The sequence below is a fragment of the Tachyglossus aculeatus genome, chromosome 4 (assembly GCF_015852505.1).
Source record: "Tachyglossus aculeatus isolate mTacAcu1 chromosome 4, mTacAcu1.pri, whole genome shotgun sequence".
Taxonomy (NCBI): Eukaryota; Metazoa; Chordata; class Mammalia; order Monotremata; family Tachyglossidae; genus Tachyglossus; species Tachyglossus aculeatus.
This window is the reverse complement of record NC_052069.1, coordinates 95,893,953-95,911,438: the sequence shown is the minus strand read 5'-3', so window position 1 is coordinate 95,911,438 and position 17,486 is coordinate 95,893,953. Positions and strand designations below refer to the sequence as shown.

The 17,486-nt window shown below is 42.0% G+C and overlaps 1 protein-coding gene across 1 annotated transcript in view; it reads right to left on the bottom strand.

Annotated features, from left to right (window-relative positions):
* The window catches only part of CNGB3 (cyclic nucleotide gated channel subunit beta 3), a 90,173-nt gene that overhangs the window by 29,147 nt on the left and 43,540 nt on the right, over positions 1-17,486 (bottom strand). Inside the window, exons 9-11 of the mRNA XM_038745647.1 lie at positions 12,823-12,964; positions 9,002-9,161; positions 6,147-6,244 (exon numbers count right to left, since the gene is read on the bottom strand). Of these exons, the coding sequence (XP_038601575.1) occupies positions 6,147-6,244; positions 9,002-9,161; positions 12,823-12,964 (400 nt within the window). The remainder of the gene's footprint in view (positions 1-6,146; positions 6,245-9,001; positions 9,162-12,822; positions 12,965-17,486) is intronic.

Here is a 17,486-nt window from a genome sequence, read left to right as displayed (position 1 = left end):
CACAGGCCTAGGAAGCAAACGACCTAGGTTCTAATACCAGCTCCACCACTTGTCTGTTGAATGACTTTGGAAAGTCACTTAACTTCTCAGTGCCTTAGTTACCTCATCTGTAAAATGGAGATTAAGCCTCTGAGCCTTACATGGGACAGGGACTGTGCCCAACCTGGTTGTTTTGTATCTGGCCCAGCATTTGATACAGTGCATGGAACATAGTAAACACTTAACAAATACCATTAAAAATAGATATAATTGATTGCTAAGGAAAAATATCTCTACAGGTAGGAATTGGGTCTACTAACTTTATTGTACTCTCCTAAGTGATCTGAACAGAGTGAGTGCTCAATTTATGCTACTGGTTGAATTGGGAGGCGTGGGTCAGGTGAGGAGAGAAGATCATTTTTTTCTCCATTCCCTTGGAAAACTATTGATGGGGACATAGGATCTGCCCTCTCCTTATTCCAGTCCAGTTTGACCTTTTGTTAGGGGAGAGGGAAAGGGGAAACTCTGTTTTATTGTACTCCCCCAAGCACTTAGTACAGTGCCCTGCACACAGTAAGTGCTCAATAAATACCTCTGATTAACGAGAAAATGGAAAGAACTAGGACTCATATTATTAAGGATATCATAGTGACAAGTGAATCCAAAATAGCACTTCATTGCTTAGTTTGCATATGCAAATACTGATTTCATCAGAAAAAAAAATTACAGATCACCTACTTATATGAATGGTTGTGTTCCACTCTCACAACTGTATTTAATAGCCACCTAGTCAGAGAGTCAGGACTGGCATGATTAGGTCAGAAGGTCAACAGTGAATTATCTACTTCAATCTCTGTCCTTCAGAAAGGGACACATTTAATGAGTCTGTTGCTTTCCTTAAGTAAGATATATCTTGGAAATTTACTACAATATTTTCAGTTTTCAGTGAATAAGTGATAAACCCAGCCTTCCAGGACACAACTCGTCTCTGTAAGTGTCAGCAGTATCTCAAGAGAAATCTCTTCTCTCAGAATCCAACCCCTCCTTCTGGACATCCAACCCCATCCCTTCACGCCTCATCGAAGCACTTACCCCCTTCCCATCTTCCCTCCCTGACCACAATCTTCCATTGTTCAGTCTCCAATGGCTTTTCACCCCACTGCCTTCACACAAGCTCATGGCACACCTATCCTAAAAAAAAACCTTCCCTTGAGGCCCCAACCCCCAAATTATCACCCCATCTCCCTCCGACCATTCCTCTCCAAACTCCTTAACTGAGTTGTTTACACCCACTGTCTCCAGTTCCTCCCCTCCAATTCTCTCCTTGACCCCCTCAAATCAGGCTTCTGCCCCCTTAACACAACAGAAACCTCCCTCTCAAAGTTCACAAATGATTTTCTTCTTGCCAAATCCAACAGCCTCTATTCCATCCTAATCCTCCTCGACCTCTTGGTTTCCTTTAAAACCGTGTACCACCCCCTTCTCCTGGAAATATTATTCAACCTTGGCTTCACTGACACTGTTCTCTCCTGCTTCTCCTATCTCTCTGGCCTCTCATTCCCAGTTTCTTTCATGGGATCCTCCTTTTCCTTTCACTCCCTAACTGCGGGAGTCCCTCAGGGTTCAGTTCTTGGTCCCCTTCTATTCTCCATTTATACCCATTCCCTTGGAAAACTTATTTGCTCTCATTCATTCATTCAATTGTATTTATTAAGCACTTACTGTGTGCAGAGCACTGTACTAAGCGCTTGGGAAAGAACAATACAACAATAAACAGTGACAATGACAATCCCTGCCCACAACGAGCTCACAGTCTAGAATACGGGAGACAGACATCAATACAAATAAACAAAATTACAGATATATACATAAGTGCTGTGGGGCTGGGAGGAGTGTGAAGAGCAAAGGGAGCAAGTTAGGGTGACACAGAAGGGAGTGGGAGATGGGGAAAAGTGGAGCTTAGTGTGGGAAGGCCTCTTGGAAGAGATGTGCCTTCAATAAGGCTTTGAAGGTGAGGAGAGTAATTATCTATTGGATATGAAGAGGGGGGGCATTCCAGGCTGGAGGCAGGATGTGGATGAGAGGTCGGCAGTGAAATAGATGAGATTGACGTACAGTGAATAGGTTGGCACTAGAGGAGTGAAGCTTGTGGTCTGGGTTGTAGTAACAGAGCAGCAAAGTAAGGTAGGAGGGGGCAAGGTGTTGGAGAGCTTTAAAGCTGACGGTAAGGAGCGCTGTTCAGTGTGCAGGTGGATGAGCAACCATTGGAGGTTCTTGAGGAGCAGAGAAACATTGACTGAATGTTTCTGTAGAAAAATGATCCAGGCAGCAGAGTGAAGTATGTCCTAGAGTTGAGAGAGACAGAACACTGGGAGGTCAGCGAGGAGGCTGATACGGTAATCAAGGCGGGGTAGGAGAAGTGATTGGATAAACATGGTAGCAGTTCGGCTGGAGAAGACAGGGTGGATTTTAGCGATGCTGTGAATTTAACATGTTCAAAGCAGAATTTCTTATCTTCCCACCCAAACCCTATCTTCCCCCTGACTTTCCCATCACTACAGACAGCATCACCATCCTTTCTGTCTCAAAGGCCTGTAACCTTGGCGTTATTATCTCTCATTTGACTCCCAAATTTAATGTCACTAAATACCGTTGGTTCAATCTTCACAACATTACTAAAATCCACCCTTTCCTATGCATCCAAACTTCTACGACATTAATCCAAGCACTTATCCTAAAAATTGCCTGATTATTGTATCAGCCTCCTCACTGACCTCTGTCTCCTGTCTCTCCCCACTCCAGTCCACTTGATGTTGTGAACTTAACGTGAATTTAACATGTACAAAACAGAACTCCTTATATTTCCACCAAAACCCTGTCCTCCCCTTGACTTTCCTGTCACTGTAGACAGCACCACCATCCTTCCTGTCTCATGAGCCTGCAACCTTGGCATTATCCACAATTCATCTCTCATTCGATTCACAAATTCAATCTATCACTAAATCCTGTCAGTTCAATATTAACAACATTGCTAAAATCTACCTCTTTGTCTCCATCCTAACTGCTACCACATTAATCCAAACATTTATCCTATCCTGCCTTGGCTACTGTTTCAGCCTCCTTGTTGACTTCCCTGCCTCCTGACTTTCCCCAGTCCAATCCAATCCATACTTCACTCTGCTGCCTGGATCATTTTTCTACAAAAATGTTCAGGCCATGTTTTGCCACTCGTCAAGAACCTCCAGTGTTTGCCTATCCACCTTTGCATTAAACAGAAACTCCTTGTTATCAGCTTCAAAGCACTCAATCACTTCCCTCCAACTTTTACTGCACTGCTCTCCTTCTACAACCCAGACCATTAATTCATTTGTATTTATTGAGCACTTACTGTGTGCAGAGCGCTGCACTAAGCTCTTGGGAAGTACAAGTTGGCAACATATAGAGATGGTCCCTACCCAACAACAGGCTCACAGTCTAGAAAGGTTCACAGTCTAGACCATATACTTCACTCTTCTAATGTTAACCTATTCACTGTACTTCTATCTTGCTGCCGACCTTTCATCCATGTTCTGTCTCTGGCCTGGAATGCCCTCCCTCTTCATATCCAACAGACAGTTACTCTACCCATCTTCAAAGTCTTATGGAAGGCACATCTCCTTCAAGCTGCCTTCCCCGACTAGGCCCTCATTTTCTCTCTCTTTTTTTTTTTTTAATGGTGTTTGTTAAACAGTTACTATGTTCCAGGCACTGTATTTAGTGCTGGGGGTAGATACATGCTAATCACTTGTCCCACATTTTACAGCTGAGGTAACTGAAACACAGAGAAGTGAAGTGACTTGCCCACAGTCACACAGCAGACATGTGACAGAGCTGGAATTAGAACCCAGGTCCTTCTAACTCCCAGGTCTGTGTTCTATTCACTAGACTCTTCTCCCACTCCCTCTGTGTCACCCTTGCACTTGAATTTGTTCACTTTATTCACCCCTCCTTCAGCCTCAAAGCACTTATGTATATATCTGTAATTCATTTATATTAATGTCTGTTTCCCCATCTAGACTGTAAACTCACTGTGGGTAGGGAACATGTCTACTGACTCTATCATTCATTCATTCAATTGCATTTATTGAGTGCTTACTGTGTGCAGAGCACTGTACTAAGTGCTTGGGAAGTACAAATCGGCAACATATAGAGACGGTCCCTACCCAACAACAGGTTCACAGTCTACATTCATTCATTCATTCAATCATATTTATTGAGCGCTTACTGTGTGCAGAGCACTATATTAAGCGCTTGGGAAGTACAAGTTGGCAACATATAGAGACGGTACCTACCCAACAACGGGCTCACAGTCTAGAAAGGACTACGTGCTTAGTACAGTGCTCTGCATACAGTAAGCACTCAACAAATACAGATGATTGATGGTCAAACGCAAGTAACAACACAGCAGCAGTGTGAGAAGCAATGGGGCCTAGCGGATAAAGCAAGGGTTTTGGAGCCAGAGGACTTAGGTTCTATTCCCACCTCCATCACTTCATATCCCCAGATGGCCACTTCAACATTTGGGTCATCTAAACACTAGGGTATCCAGATCACTTACTCATGTCTTTATATTCAATTTCTTCCTCATACCTGTAATTTATTGTGGTGTCGGTCACCCCTGCTAGATTGAAAAATATATGAAGGTAGGTTATCTCTATTAATTCTATTGTACTCTCCCTAGCACTTACTACAGTACTCTGCATACAGCAAGCTCTCCATAAATTATTTTAATTGATCTAAATGTCTGTCCCTCCTTACTAAGACTGTGAGGCCTTTTGTGACATAGGAACCAGGTGTAAAATCATTTATTTTGTAACCACTACAACTCCTCCTTCTATGTGGAGCCCCCTTCCCCTTCATATCCCTCTAGACCATAAGCTCATCATGGGCAGGGAATGTGTCTATCAATGCCGTTATTTTGTACTCTCCCAAGCGCTTAGGACAGTGCCCTGCACGCAGTAAGTGCTCAATAAATACGATCGATTGATTGAAATAGCAGGAACTCAGTAAATATGATTATTTCTGTTCTTCATTCTGGTTAGCCACCGCTGTGACTTAGATTTAGCCACCAGATGGCCAGCTAACTCCGCTTACATTTTCCCGGTTGGGTTTTGAAATTTTAGCCTCAGAAGTTGAAAAGCGTGATTCCTCATATTGGGTGAAATATAGTTTTGTAGAACACACTTCAAATCCTATCCAATTTAAAATCCTAAGTCAAAACAAACCCTCAGAAAGGTCATGTAAAACATTCTTAATCCTTTCATACCAGTCCAAGGATTTGGAACAGAGCTTTAAAAATGTAATGTCAGTAGGAAGCACAGTCATTTTCTTATTTCTCAGGCAGTGTCTCTACACCATGAGTATAGAAATCTGTCCCATCATGAGTCTGGGCTGCTTTCTTTGCCTGTGCAATGCACTTCAGTGCATCAGGGGTTGGGAGATGAGAAGGGCATGGGGGGGAACAATGATATTAAACCTGTGTTAAATTGGGGTGTAGCTGCCCCATTAAGAGAGCAGCTACATTAGAATCAAAGAGGAAAGGCACCTTGGGTCTGCCCAATATCAGAGTTTTCACTTAAAGTTGTGGATTAGATATATGTAGGAGATGTATAGCCTATCTTTCAATAGCACACTGGATAACCTAGTGTTAGCACTCATTTGCTAAAATATGCACCTAGAATAAATACTGGGAGGTTTTATTCCCCAGAACATCACAAATTGGTCTCGAGAGTATGCTAGAAACACAGAGGTTGAAGGCAAGCTAGACTTAACTGAAGATTTAAGTAGATTTGCCTCACTAATATCCAGCAGGAGAAACAGAAATTCACAACATATATTTGAAAAAGGAAACAAGCAATAGGATGTTAGTTAACTAATGCAAGGCTAGTGAGAAGAACAATGCTCTTTCTAGTCTCTAATTGGTACAGAGGCTAGAAACTAGCCATCTTTTCTCAAGATGGCTGTCCAATTTTATTGATTTTCACCCCTCACAGAAACTCCTGACCTTATTTTGTTGTGAACATAATTTAACATAGTGTGAATTCTCTTAGGGCTGCTAAGGCAGTAACCAGATTTCACCAACTATATAGAAAGGATGCATCCCGCCTGCCTCTTCTGAAAACACTTGCTTTAAACAAGTCGATGTTATTGACGATGGCGAAGTTCACATCAATGGCGATGGCTAGTTGCATCTTGGTAGGTAGCTGTTCCAGTAACTCAGATTCATCTTCAAAAGGAAGAAAGGGAGCTAATTAATACTAAGGATCACAGGAAAATAAAATAAGGGATCTGAACATTTAGAAAAATCTTTTTCTAAAAATTAAAGAATACTGCCTTCTTTTCTACAAATATATTCATTTCTGTAACCAAATCCATAAATACTAATTAGATCAACCCTATTCAATGGTAGGGTCAGAGGAAGGGGACAAAAAGGTTGTAATGACCCCAAACTTCTCTTCCCATAGTGTGATTGAATGAGATAGTAGATACAAAGAAGCAATACACACAAAGATTTGCCTCATAAAACATGTCAAATGTAATCTAAGGGAAGATTTGGTTGTTAGGAAACAGAACAAGTAAGAGTTGAGCATTTAAGGGATAGACCATGCAATTTTAGTCAGCATCCATATTAAATCCAAAGAACAAAAAAATTAAGTCCTATTACATACTACTGTTCTTTTGCTAAGACTTTATCCCCAGCTAAAGTTCTACAGTCTCTGGACCCCACATATCCAATCCATCAACAAATCCTGCCAGTTTCACCTTCACTACATTGCCAAGATCCGCCCTTTCCTCTCCATCCAAACCACTACCACATTAGTATAATCACTCATTCTGTCTTGACTAGATTACTGTGTCAGCCTCCTTTCTGCCCGCCCAACCTCCTGCCTCTCCCCACTTCAGTCCATATTTTGCTCTTCTGCCTGGATTATCTTTCTACAGAATCTCCAGAGGTTGCCTATGAACCTCCATATCAAACAAAAACTCCTCACTATTGCCTTTAAAACTCTCCTTCACCTTGCCCCATGTTACCTCACCTCCCTTCTCTCCTTCTACATCCCAGCCTGCACTGTCTGCTCATCTGGTGCTAACCTTCTCACTATACCTTGATCTTGCCTCTCCCGCCATCGACCCCAGCCCACATCCTACTTCTGGCCTGGAACGCCCTCCGTCCTCAAATCTGCCAAACAATCACTCTTCCCCCTTCAAAGCCCTACTAAAGTCTCTCCTCCTCCAAGGGGCCTTCCCAGACTAAGTTCCCCTTTTCCTCAGCTCCCCCTCCCTTCCCAAGTCACTTTACTCTCTCCCTTTGCTCTTCCCCCTTCTCCCTACCCCACGGCATTTATGTATATATGCATATATCTATAATTCTCTTTATTTGTATTGATGCCTGTTTATTTGTTTTGATATGTATAGATCTATAATTCTATTTATTTATATTGATGCCAGTTTACTTGTTTTGTTGTCTGTCTTCCCCGTTCTAGACTGTAAACCCAGTGTGGGTAGGGATTTCCTCTGTTTATTGCTGAATTGTACTTTCCAAGCGTTTAGTACAGTGCTCTGCATTCAGTAAGCATTCAATAAATATGACTGACAATGAATGAATGATTTTAGGAAGGTTTACTAAGGCCATCTGGGTGTGGGATTGGCCAGCTCTCTGGTACTTTGACTGTGAGCCCCGTATGGGGGAGGGATTGTATCCAACCTGATTATCTTGTGTCTACCTCAGTGCTTAGAATAATAATTATGGCATTTGTTGAGTTCTTACTATGTGCCAGGCACCATGCTGGAGCAGATACCAGAAAATCAGGTTGGACATAGTCCCCGTCCCATTTGGGGTCACAGTCTCAATCACCATTTTACAGATGACATAACTGAGGCAAAGAGAAGTGAAATGATTTGCCCAAGGTCACATAACAGACAAGTGGCAGAGCCAGGATTAGAACCCATGACCTTCTGACTCCCAGGCCTGTGTTCTAATCCACTATGCCACGCTGCTTCCCACAAAAGTGCTTAACACATAGAAGAGTTTAACAAATATAATAATAATAATGATTAACTGAATCTTCTTTCTGGTCCCAATCTCAGAACCAAATCCTAATCCAATTATGGTTCAGTCTCCAGGTATGCTATTCAAGTTGAAGAAGCCCCCTGTGGCCATCTTGGATAGTGGAAAGAACACAGGACCAGAAATCAGGAAACCTGGGTTCTAATCCCAGCTCCACACTTGCCTGCTTTGTGATCTTGAGCAAATCACTTAACTTCTCAGTGTTTCAGTTTCTTCATCTGTAAAATGGAGATTAAATACCCGCTCCCCTTCCCCCTTATACTGCGAATTCCTGTCCCATCTAGGTCAGGGACTGTGTCTGACCTGATTATTGTGTCTCTGTCAGCACTTAGTACAGTGTTTAGCACTTGGTAATGCTAAGCAAATATCAAAATTATTATCGCTTCACTTCTCTGTGCTTTGGTTTCCTCATGCACATAATGGGGACTAAATACCTGTCTTCCCTCCTTTTTAGACTGTGAGCCCTAAGTGGGAGGGGTACCATGTCTGATATGATTGTATTACCTCTTCCCCAACAATTAGCACATTGTTTGACACATGGCAAGAATTAATTACGCATCACCTATTATCATTACGATGACAACACTTGTCCATCAGTCCTCCCTTGGCCAAGAAATCTATGGCTCATGGTGCCTCCTTGGCCTCACAAAAGCATTGTCTCAGCTCTGGGCTATTGTTGATCTTGCCAAACAAGCTAAATATTTAGAGAAAATTCCTTCATATGGACTTGGCTTTTCTATTTAATAAATGCATAGAATTAAAGACCTTATAAATGCTGGAACTGGTTGGTTTACAGACTACTTTCTCTCAAACAAAAATAACGCCTTTCACCAACCCAGAAGAAAAGCTTTTGTGCTTCTTGGCTATCCAAAGAGAATGTTTTCAGAATGAGTAATTTCTGTTAGCTATACCTACCCAGCATTCTTTGAGAGTCCCATGTATATTCATACCACGTCCGAACCCGATTTTGCACAATCCTGGGAATTGAATGTGTGTTCATATAAGCGACAGTGTCATCCATGCAAGCACGAAAGTAGTTCTGACCAGCAGTAGCGGCTCCAATTACATCTCGCATCTGTAAATACAAATATCACCATTAGCTTCTTTTCATTCATTCATTCATTCAATCATATTTATTGAGCACTTACTGTGTGCAGAGCACTGTACTAAGCGCTTGGGAAGTACAAGTTGGCAATATATAGAGATGACTCCTACCCAACAGTGGGCTCACAGTCTAGAAGGGGGAGACAGAGAACAAAACAGAACATATTAACAAAATAAAATAAGTAGAATAAATATATACAAGTAAAATAAATAAATAGAGTAATAAATACGTACAAACATATATACATATATACAGGTGCTGTGGGGAAGGGAAGGAGGTAAGGCGGGGGGGATGGAGAGGGGGAGCCGGAATTCTCTTTGGGCAGGATTCAATCATTTATCAATTCTTTTGGTTTTCAAATCTAATCATGAATTTGGCCAGAGTTGGTAGCCAGCCCAACTAAATCAAAACAGAGTTGTCTCACAGTGGAGAAAGCAACTCTACTTTGAGTGTCTTGCTTAGTTGGACTGGTCAGATTCAATATATGATTGGAAAACACAAAAAATTTTGCATCATCCAGTTGGACAGTTTCTAAAGGTGAAATGCACTGGATCATTGTTGATTCTCCATTTCTTTGCACTGCATAGAAGGCTAATATCTCCCTTTACCTACAGTGTCCCTTCCAAAGTTGAGATGGGGCAAATGTCAGGAAGTCTTTACTGGTCTTGTGGAACCCTGGCACATCATTGCCCGGGTGGTGGCAACCTTAACTGATCACTGGTTGGCAGAAGATTTGGTGAGCGAGTGGACTGTGGTTATTCTTGGGATTTTCATTAAATTTCAAGTGGCTTCTCAGGGATTTTCCCTGTTAAACACCATCTCCAGAGAAAACCCACAGGGAATTTCAAGTAGAAACTTGAAATTGACCCCAAACTCCGAGGAGGCCTTATCTCCATCTCTCCTGGATAAGCAGCTACACCTAGTTGTTTCATACTTAAAAGTCTGTCAGGATTTTCACCAGAAGGTGTTTCTAACACAATCATAAAAATGTACTCAAAGAGACAGTTGCTCAGTAAGAGCCCTCATGGTCAGGCTCAGACCCAGAAATTGACAGATCTTATGACTTTTTTTTTAACTGCATTTGTTCAAGTTTCTTGATTTAGATGCAAAATATTTCACCTTGATACTCACTATATCCCTGTGAGGAAGGGTATATGTCATGACAGATGTATGTCTAAAACGTAAAGAGGTAAACAACCTAAATCATCTATGGAGACTTTGCTGTAGTCTGGCATTTACTCCTGCCTTCAGGATATTTCTACTTGGATGTCCCTTAACATGTCCAAAACAGAACTTCTCATTTTTCCACCTTAACCCTGATCTCTCTGTTTTGTTTTGTTGTCTGTCTCCCCTTTCTAGACTGTGAGTCCGTTGTTGGGTAGGGACCATCTCTATATGTTACCGACCTGTACTTCCCAAGCGCTTAGTCCAGTGCTGTGCACACAGTAAGCACTCAATAAATACGTTTGAATGAATGTTATTGAGCGCTTACTGTGTGCACAATGAATGAATGAATGAATGAATCTCTCCATGACTTTCCCATTACTGTGTACATCACCACCATCTTCCCTTTCTCACAAACTTGTAAGCTTGGCATTATCCTTGACTCATCCCTCTCATTCAACTCTCATATTCAATCTGTCACCAAATCCTTTTGGTTCTACCTACACAGCATTGCTAAAATCCACCCTTTCCTCTGTAGCCAAACTGCTACTATGCTGCTCCATGCACTTGTCACATCCCTTCTTGACTACTGCATCGGTCTTCTTGTTGAACCTTCCTGCTTCCTATCTCCCCCAATCTCTAGGTCATAGTTCATTCTGCTGCCTGGATCATTTTTCTAAAAGAAGTTCAGATTTGTCTCCCCATTCTTCAGGAACCTCCAGTGGTTGCCCTTTCACCTTTGCATCAAACAGAAACTCTTTACCATTGGTTTTAATCTCTCAAATATCTTTGCCCCTCCTATCTTAATCAATCAATCAATGTTATATATTGAGTGCTTACTATATTCAGAGTAATGTACTAAGCACTTGGGAGAGTACATTACAACAGAATTGGGAGACACATTCCCTGCCCACAATAAGCTCACAATATAAACAGTCTACGGTCTTCTACCTTAATTCACTAATTTCCTATTACAACCAGCCCATTCATTTAGGTCCTCTAACACTGACCTACTCAATGTACTTCAATCCCATCAATCTCACTGCTGACCCCTTGCCCAAGTCCTCCTTCTGGCCTGGAACTCCCTCCCCATTCATATCCTACAGATCACCACTCTCCCCAGCTCTAGACCTTCCCCGATTAAGCCCTCTTTTCTCTGACTTCCTCTCCCTTCCATTTATCTATGCACTTGAATCTTTATCCTTTGGGTACTAGGTATTCATCCCATTCTTGGCCTCACAGCACTCGTGCACACATTCATAATTTACTTATTTATATCAATGTCTGTTTTCCCCTCTGGGCTATAAGCTCACGGGCAGGGAATATATCTACCAATTCTGTTGCACTGTACTCTCCCAAATGCTTAGTACAGAGTTCTGAAAACAGTAAGCACTCAATAAATGCCATTGGTTAATTGATTGATTGAAGACCACACAGCAAGTCAGGAGCTGTGCCTGCTTAGGTATATTGTACTCTCCCAAGCGCTTAGTATAGTGCTTTGCCCACAGTAAGCACTCAATAAATACAATTGAATGAATGAATGAATGAATGACAAGGATGTTTTGTGAAGGTACAGCTTTGGTTAAAAAAAAAAAGCTCTTTGGGGTCTGAATCTTCCTGGGCAAATTTAAGATGAAGTGGTTCTAACACTAGCTAGGATTGTGCCATACTGACAAGATTAATATTTCAGAGTCATGTATCACTAATCCCGTCTCTTAGGTTGCTCCGGGAACTCAGACCTCAGCACATCTGTCTGGATGACAGATAGCATTTCAAACTTTTCCAACTTCCCCTGCCTTACCAACCAGGTCTTTGCTTCACTTTATCTCTGCCCAGAGGAGCTGGAAGGTGGGGAGGGGGTGAAGGGGAAGAGTGCAGAGAGTCAAAAGGCTGGTGGGATGGGGTGGAGGAGGGGAGATGGCAGAGATAACAGATGACTACAGAGAAACCAAGCCAATGAAGAATCACACTTGAGCATGTTTGATCTAGGGAAAAGAAAAAGCTGTCTCCACAAATTACTAATACTTCTAGTCCTGCCTGCAATGCTGAAATGGGACAAAGAGTATGCATAACCAATCTCTTCATTGTTATCTGACAAAGAATCAGGGCTGGTAGTATTCTGGCAAAAAATTTTTTCAACCTATTAGGTTTGTTCAGGGGAGACATGTAACCCCAAATTCTATTTTAGGGCTTCAAACATGAGAACCTGCTGCCTCTCCAGGAGGTGCTGGTGAATACTAATAAGTTCTATTTGTTAAGCAAGAATTTTTAACAATACTTAAGAATTTTAAATAAAACAAGAATTTCCAGGCATTTCCTGTAGCTGAAAGTTTGGATTGAACAGGAAATCCATGAAATTCTAATTTCAAAGCAGAGAAGAACTACAGAGATTTGGATTTTCTTACCTACAGTTTAGGTTTTTTAAAGTGAATGCACCCCATATCCGGTGATTCTTTTCTCAATTTACCTGACCGATTAAACTGGAGAAGACGAAGACCCCGGAGAAAAAATTTAAGAGCTGAAAGATAATCTCAAACATAGTCTGTGGTTCGGGAAGGCCTCCAATGGTAATTAATGTTCGAACTGCCCAGTAGTAACATCTCAGATACCTGTGAATAGATGTCACATGGCAGATGGAGTCATTTGTGGACTTGGTACAAGAATAGCAAAACAAACGTATTCATTATTTAGGACAAGAGGGATATCATGAAAATGAAAAATGATTCATGTTTGTTCATAATATCACTACTGTCATCTTTATCAAAGTTATTGATGGAGTGCTTTCATTGTGTAGAACACTGGGCTAAGCTCTTTGGATACTGAGGTAGAATTATGGGACATTGTGACATCAAGGAACTCATAATCTAGGGGGAAAAGAAAACATAGAAACAATTAACAACTCAACATGGCAATTATAATTATCAGCCATAAAGCAAGTATAAGAAATAAATAATGTCTGTCTAGGTCTCTCTCCCACTGATCCCCACCTCCATGGTTCAGAATATTTATGTCAACAGCCTAAAAATGCCTGGATCTGTACCCTTTGGGCACTTGGTATCCACCCTACCCTCAGCCCCACAGGAATTATGTCTAGATCCGTAATTTATTTATTTATAATAATGTTTTTCTCCCTCTCTAGACTGTAAGCTCATTGTGGGCAGGGAGCATGTCTACCAACTCTGTTGTGTTGTACTCTACCAAGCACTTATAGTACAGTGCTCTGCACCCAATAAGTGTTCAATACATACCACTGATAGATGGATTGATTGATGAATGTACGTATCCTTCTGTTGGTAGATTCTAGTTCTGCAAATATTTCAATCCCTATGGTACTGTGACTAAAAGAGGACTGAAGGGAAGCAGCAGTGGGGTCTAGTGGGTAGAGCATGGGGCTGTGAGACAGAAGGACCTGGGTTCTAATCCTGGCTCCACCACTTGTCTGCTGTGTGACCTCAGGGAAGTCACTTAGTTTCTCTGGACCTCAGTTTCCTTATCTGCAAAATGAGGATTGAGATTGTGAGCTCCATGTGGAACATGGACTTTGTCCAACCTGATTACTTTGTATCTACCCCAACACAGAACAGTGCTTGGCACATAGTAAGTGCTTAACAAATACCATAAAAATTCAGCAGTGGAAAGAGTATGGACCTGGGAGTCGGAGGACCTGAGTTCTAATCTTGGCTCCACCACTTTCTGTGTGACCTCGAGCAAGACACTTAACTACTTCGTGCCTCAGTTCCCTCATCTGCAAAATGGAGGTTCAATACCTGGGCTCCCTCTTATTTAGGCTATGAGTCCCTTGTAGGACCTCATTATTGTGTATCTACCCCAGGGCTTAGTACAGTGCTAGGCATATAGCAGGCACTTATCAAATACCACAATTATTGTTGAAGGAGATGCCTGAAGCCTGTTCCAGTAATGCCCTCTCCTTCCTGGGGAGTACACAGCACAGAATTCTAGAGGACTGTGATTCCCAGAATCCTTTGGAAAATGGGAGCTTTTTCAGAGGAAATGGATTTGGTCATCCAGATGTCATTTCACACAGGATGCTATAGTAGACACAGGACATGACATCCTTTTACCTAATTTTGCATATTCTGATATTCTCCAAACAGCTAGGAGAAACTTATAGCATATATTCTCAGGTTTCCTGAGTTGTTCTAATTAATCTGAAATACTCCAAGCTCTATTATAGTGTGGGAGTTAAGGAAGACTCACATTATAGTATTCTCTGTATCTGACACTGTGTGCTTGAATGATGCCATTTCTTCTGACAACACTGTGCTCAGACAAATGCACACTATCAGAATAATTCTGCTGCCAAATTCTAGTCAAAACGCCTATTGAAAACACATGTTCTGGCAGAAGTATTTATTCCCTGCTGCACCTGTAAAGCTGGTTGTGAGAAAAGCTAGCTGAGTATGACATAAGAGATCTAGAGAAGATACAGAAAAGGGTTAAGAAAATTTCCAAGGGGGTGGGGAACCTTCTGTAAGAGGGTAGTTGAAAGTTTAGGACTCTTTAGTGTGGAAGGACAAAGGTAGAGAGAAGCTATGATTGGTGCTGTCTTCACTCTCCATCCCCCAGTGTGCTCCCTTCATTTTATCTTAAATAACTTTCTAACTGAGCCTTGCCCTCAACTGGCCTGTCCCCATCTCTTTTCTCAAACTGTTGGGGTTTTTTTAACCTGGAACTCTCTCTTTCCCCAAATCTGACAGATCAAAGCCCTCCCAAAAAAATCCCACTTCACCAATAAGCCTTTCCCAATGAATTCCCAACACTCCAAGTTGCACGTTGGGTAGGGACTGTCTCTATATGTTGCCAACTTGTACTTCCCAAGTGCTCAGTACAGTGCTCTGCGCACAGTAAGCGCTCAATAAATACTATTGATTGATCAACCCACTTGCCATCTTTTGCATTTATGCCCTGATGGTATTTATTAAGCACTTACTATGTGCCAGGCACTGTACTAAGCACTGGGGTGGATATAAGCAAATAGGGCTGGACATGGTCCCACATGGGGCTCACAGTCTCAATCTTCATTTTACAGAAAAGGGAACTGAGGCACAGAGAAGTGAAGTGACTTAACCAAGATCACCCAGCAGACAAGTGGCAAAGCTGGGCATACACACAGTCAATTGGGCATTGAATTATCCTGATTTCTCTATTTAAAAGTAGTTTTGTGGATGTCTCCCCATTATAGCAAAAACTCTGTGTGGGCAGAGATTAAGTTTCTTCTTTTTGTTGTACATTCCCAAACTCTTAGTATAATGCATTGCACCCAATGGACACTCAATAAAAGCTACTACTACTTCTATTACAACTACTACTTTTACTATTACTACAACTCCTCCTCTTCCTCCTCCTTATGCCATCACTACTGTTGAAATTACTACTACTTCTACTACTACATCCACAAAGTTATGAAGGGTGTGGAAAGCAGGAGCATGAAATAGTTGTTTCCCAAGTCTCACACCAATGTGAAAGACACTCACTGAATTTTAGATAGTGGTTCAAAACAAACCAAAGGAAACATGTTTTTTTTTTCCACCCAGTAGGTGACAAACATAAGGAATTCATGACCACAAGTGCTTGTGAAGGCTGACATTATCAGTGGATTCAAGAAGGGTTGGTTGAAAAGTCTACCGGAACTTTTCCAGTAACTGGAAGAGCCAGTTAAGGATGTTAGAGGGAAAAAGTTAGACATGTTAGAATTGAGAAGAGTTTTGATAGTTTCTTGATTGGTAGGACACCAAAAAGTTAGAAGGAAAAGGGTAGGAGTGCTAGCCTGGATATCCAGAATCATGACTGTTGGGGGATCAACTCCTGGGGAGCACTGGGTGGGGGGTGATTTTTTAAAATGGCATTTGTTAAGCACATACTTTGTGCCAGGCACTGTACTAAGCACTAGGGTAGACATAAGCTAATCAGGTTGGTCGCAGCCCTGTCCCACATAGGGGTCACAGTCTTAATCCCAGTTTTACAGATGAGGTAACTGAGGCCCAGAGAAGTGAGGTGACTTGCCCAAGGTCACAGAGCAGACAAGTAGGGAAGCTGGGATCAGAACCCAGGTCCTCTGACTCCTAGGCCCATGCTCTATCCACTAGGACATGATGCTTCTCTACCTCTTTGCTTGTCTACTTTGTGCAGAGCACTGTTCTAAGCCCTTGAGAGAGTACAGTGATGTTAGTAGAGATGTTCTCCTAAAGCTTAAAGTCTAGCAGGGGAGGTAGGCACTAAAGTAAATTCCAGCTAGGAGAAAGTAATGATGTATGAAAGAAATGTACAGAAGTGCAGTAGGAGGGTGAGAATACTTAAGAACTGAGGCTATAATTTATTCATGCATTCACTCAATTGTATTTATTGAGTGCTTATTATGTGCAGAGCACTGTACTAAGTGCTTGGGAGATCATAATATGAGAAGAAGCAGACACATTAAACAGATATATTCCCTGCCCACAAGGAGCTTACAGTCTAGAGGGGGAGATGGACAATATAAATAAATAAAATACAGATATGTACATATGTGCTATGAGGCTGGGAGGTGGGGGATGAATAAAGGGAGCCAGTCAGGGTGCTGCAGAAGAGAGTGGGAGAAGAGGAAAGGAAGGCTTAGTCAGAGAAAGCCTCTTGGAGGAGATGTGCCTTCAATAAGGCTTTGAAGCGGGGAGAGTAATTGTCTGTTGGATTTGAGCAGGGAGGGCATTCCAGGTCAGAGGGAGGCTGAGGGTGAGGGGTCGATGACAAGATAGACAAGATTAAGGTACTGTGAGAAGGTTAGCATTAGAGCAGCAAGTGTGAGGGCTGGGTTGTAATAGGAGAGTAGTGAGGTGATGTAGGAGGGAGCAAGGTGATTGCATGTTTTAAAGACAATTGTGAGGAGTTTTTGTTTGATTCAGAGGTGGATGGCAACCACTGGAGTTTCTTGAGGAGTGGGGAAACATGTCCTGAACGTTTTTGCCAAAAAATGATCCAGGAAGCAGAGTGAAGTATTTATTGGAGAAAGGAGGCTGGGAGGTCAACAAGAAGGCTGATACAGTAATCAAGTCGGGATAGGATAACCGCATCTGTAAAATGGGGATGAAAACTGTGAGCCCCCTGTGGGACAACCTGATCACCCTGTAACCTCCC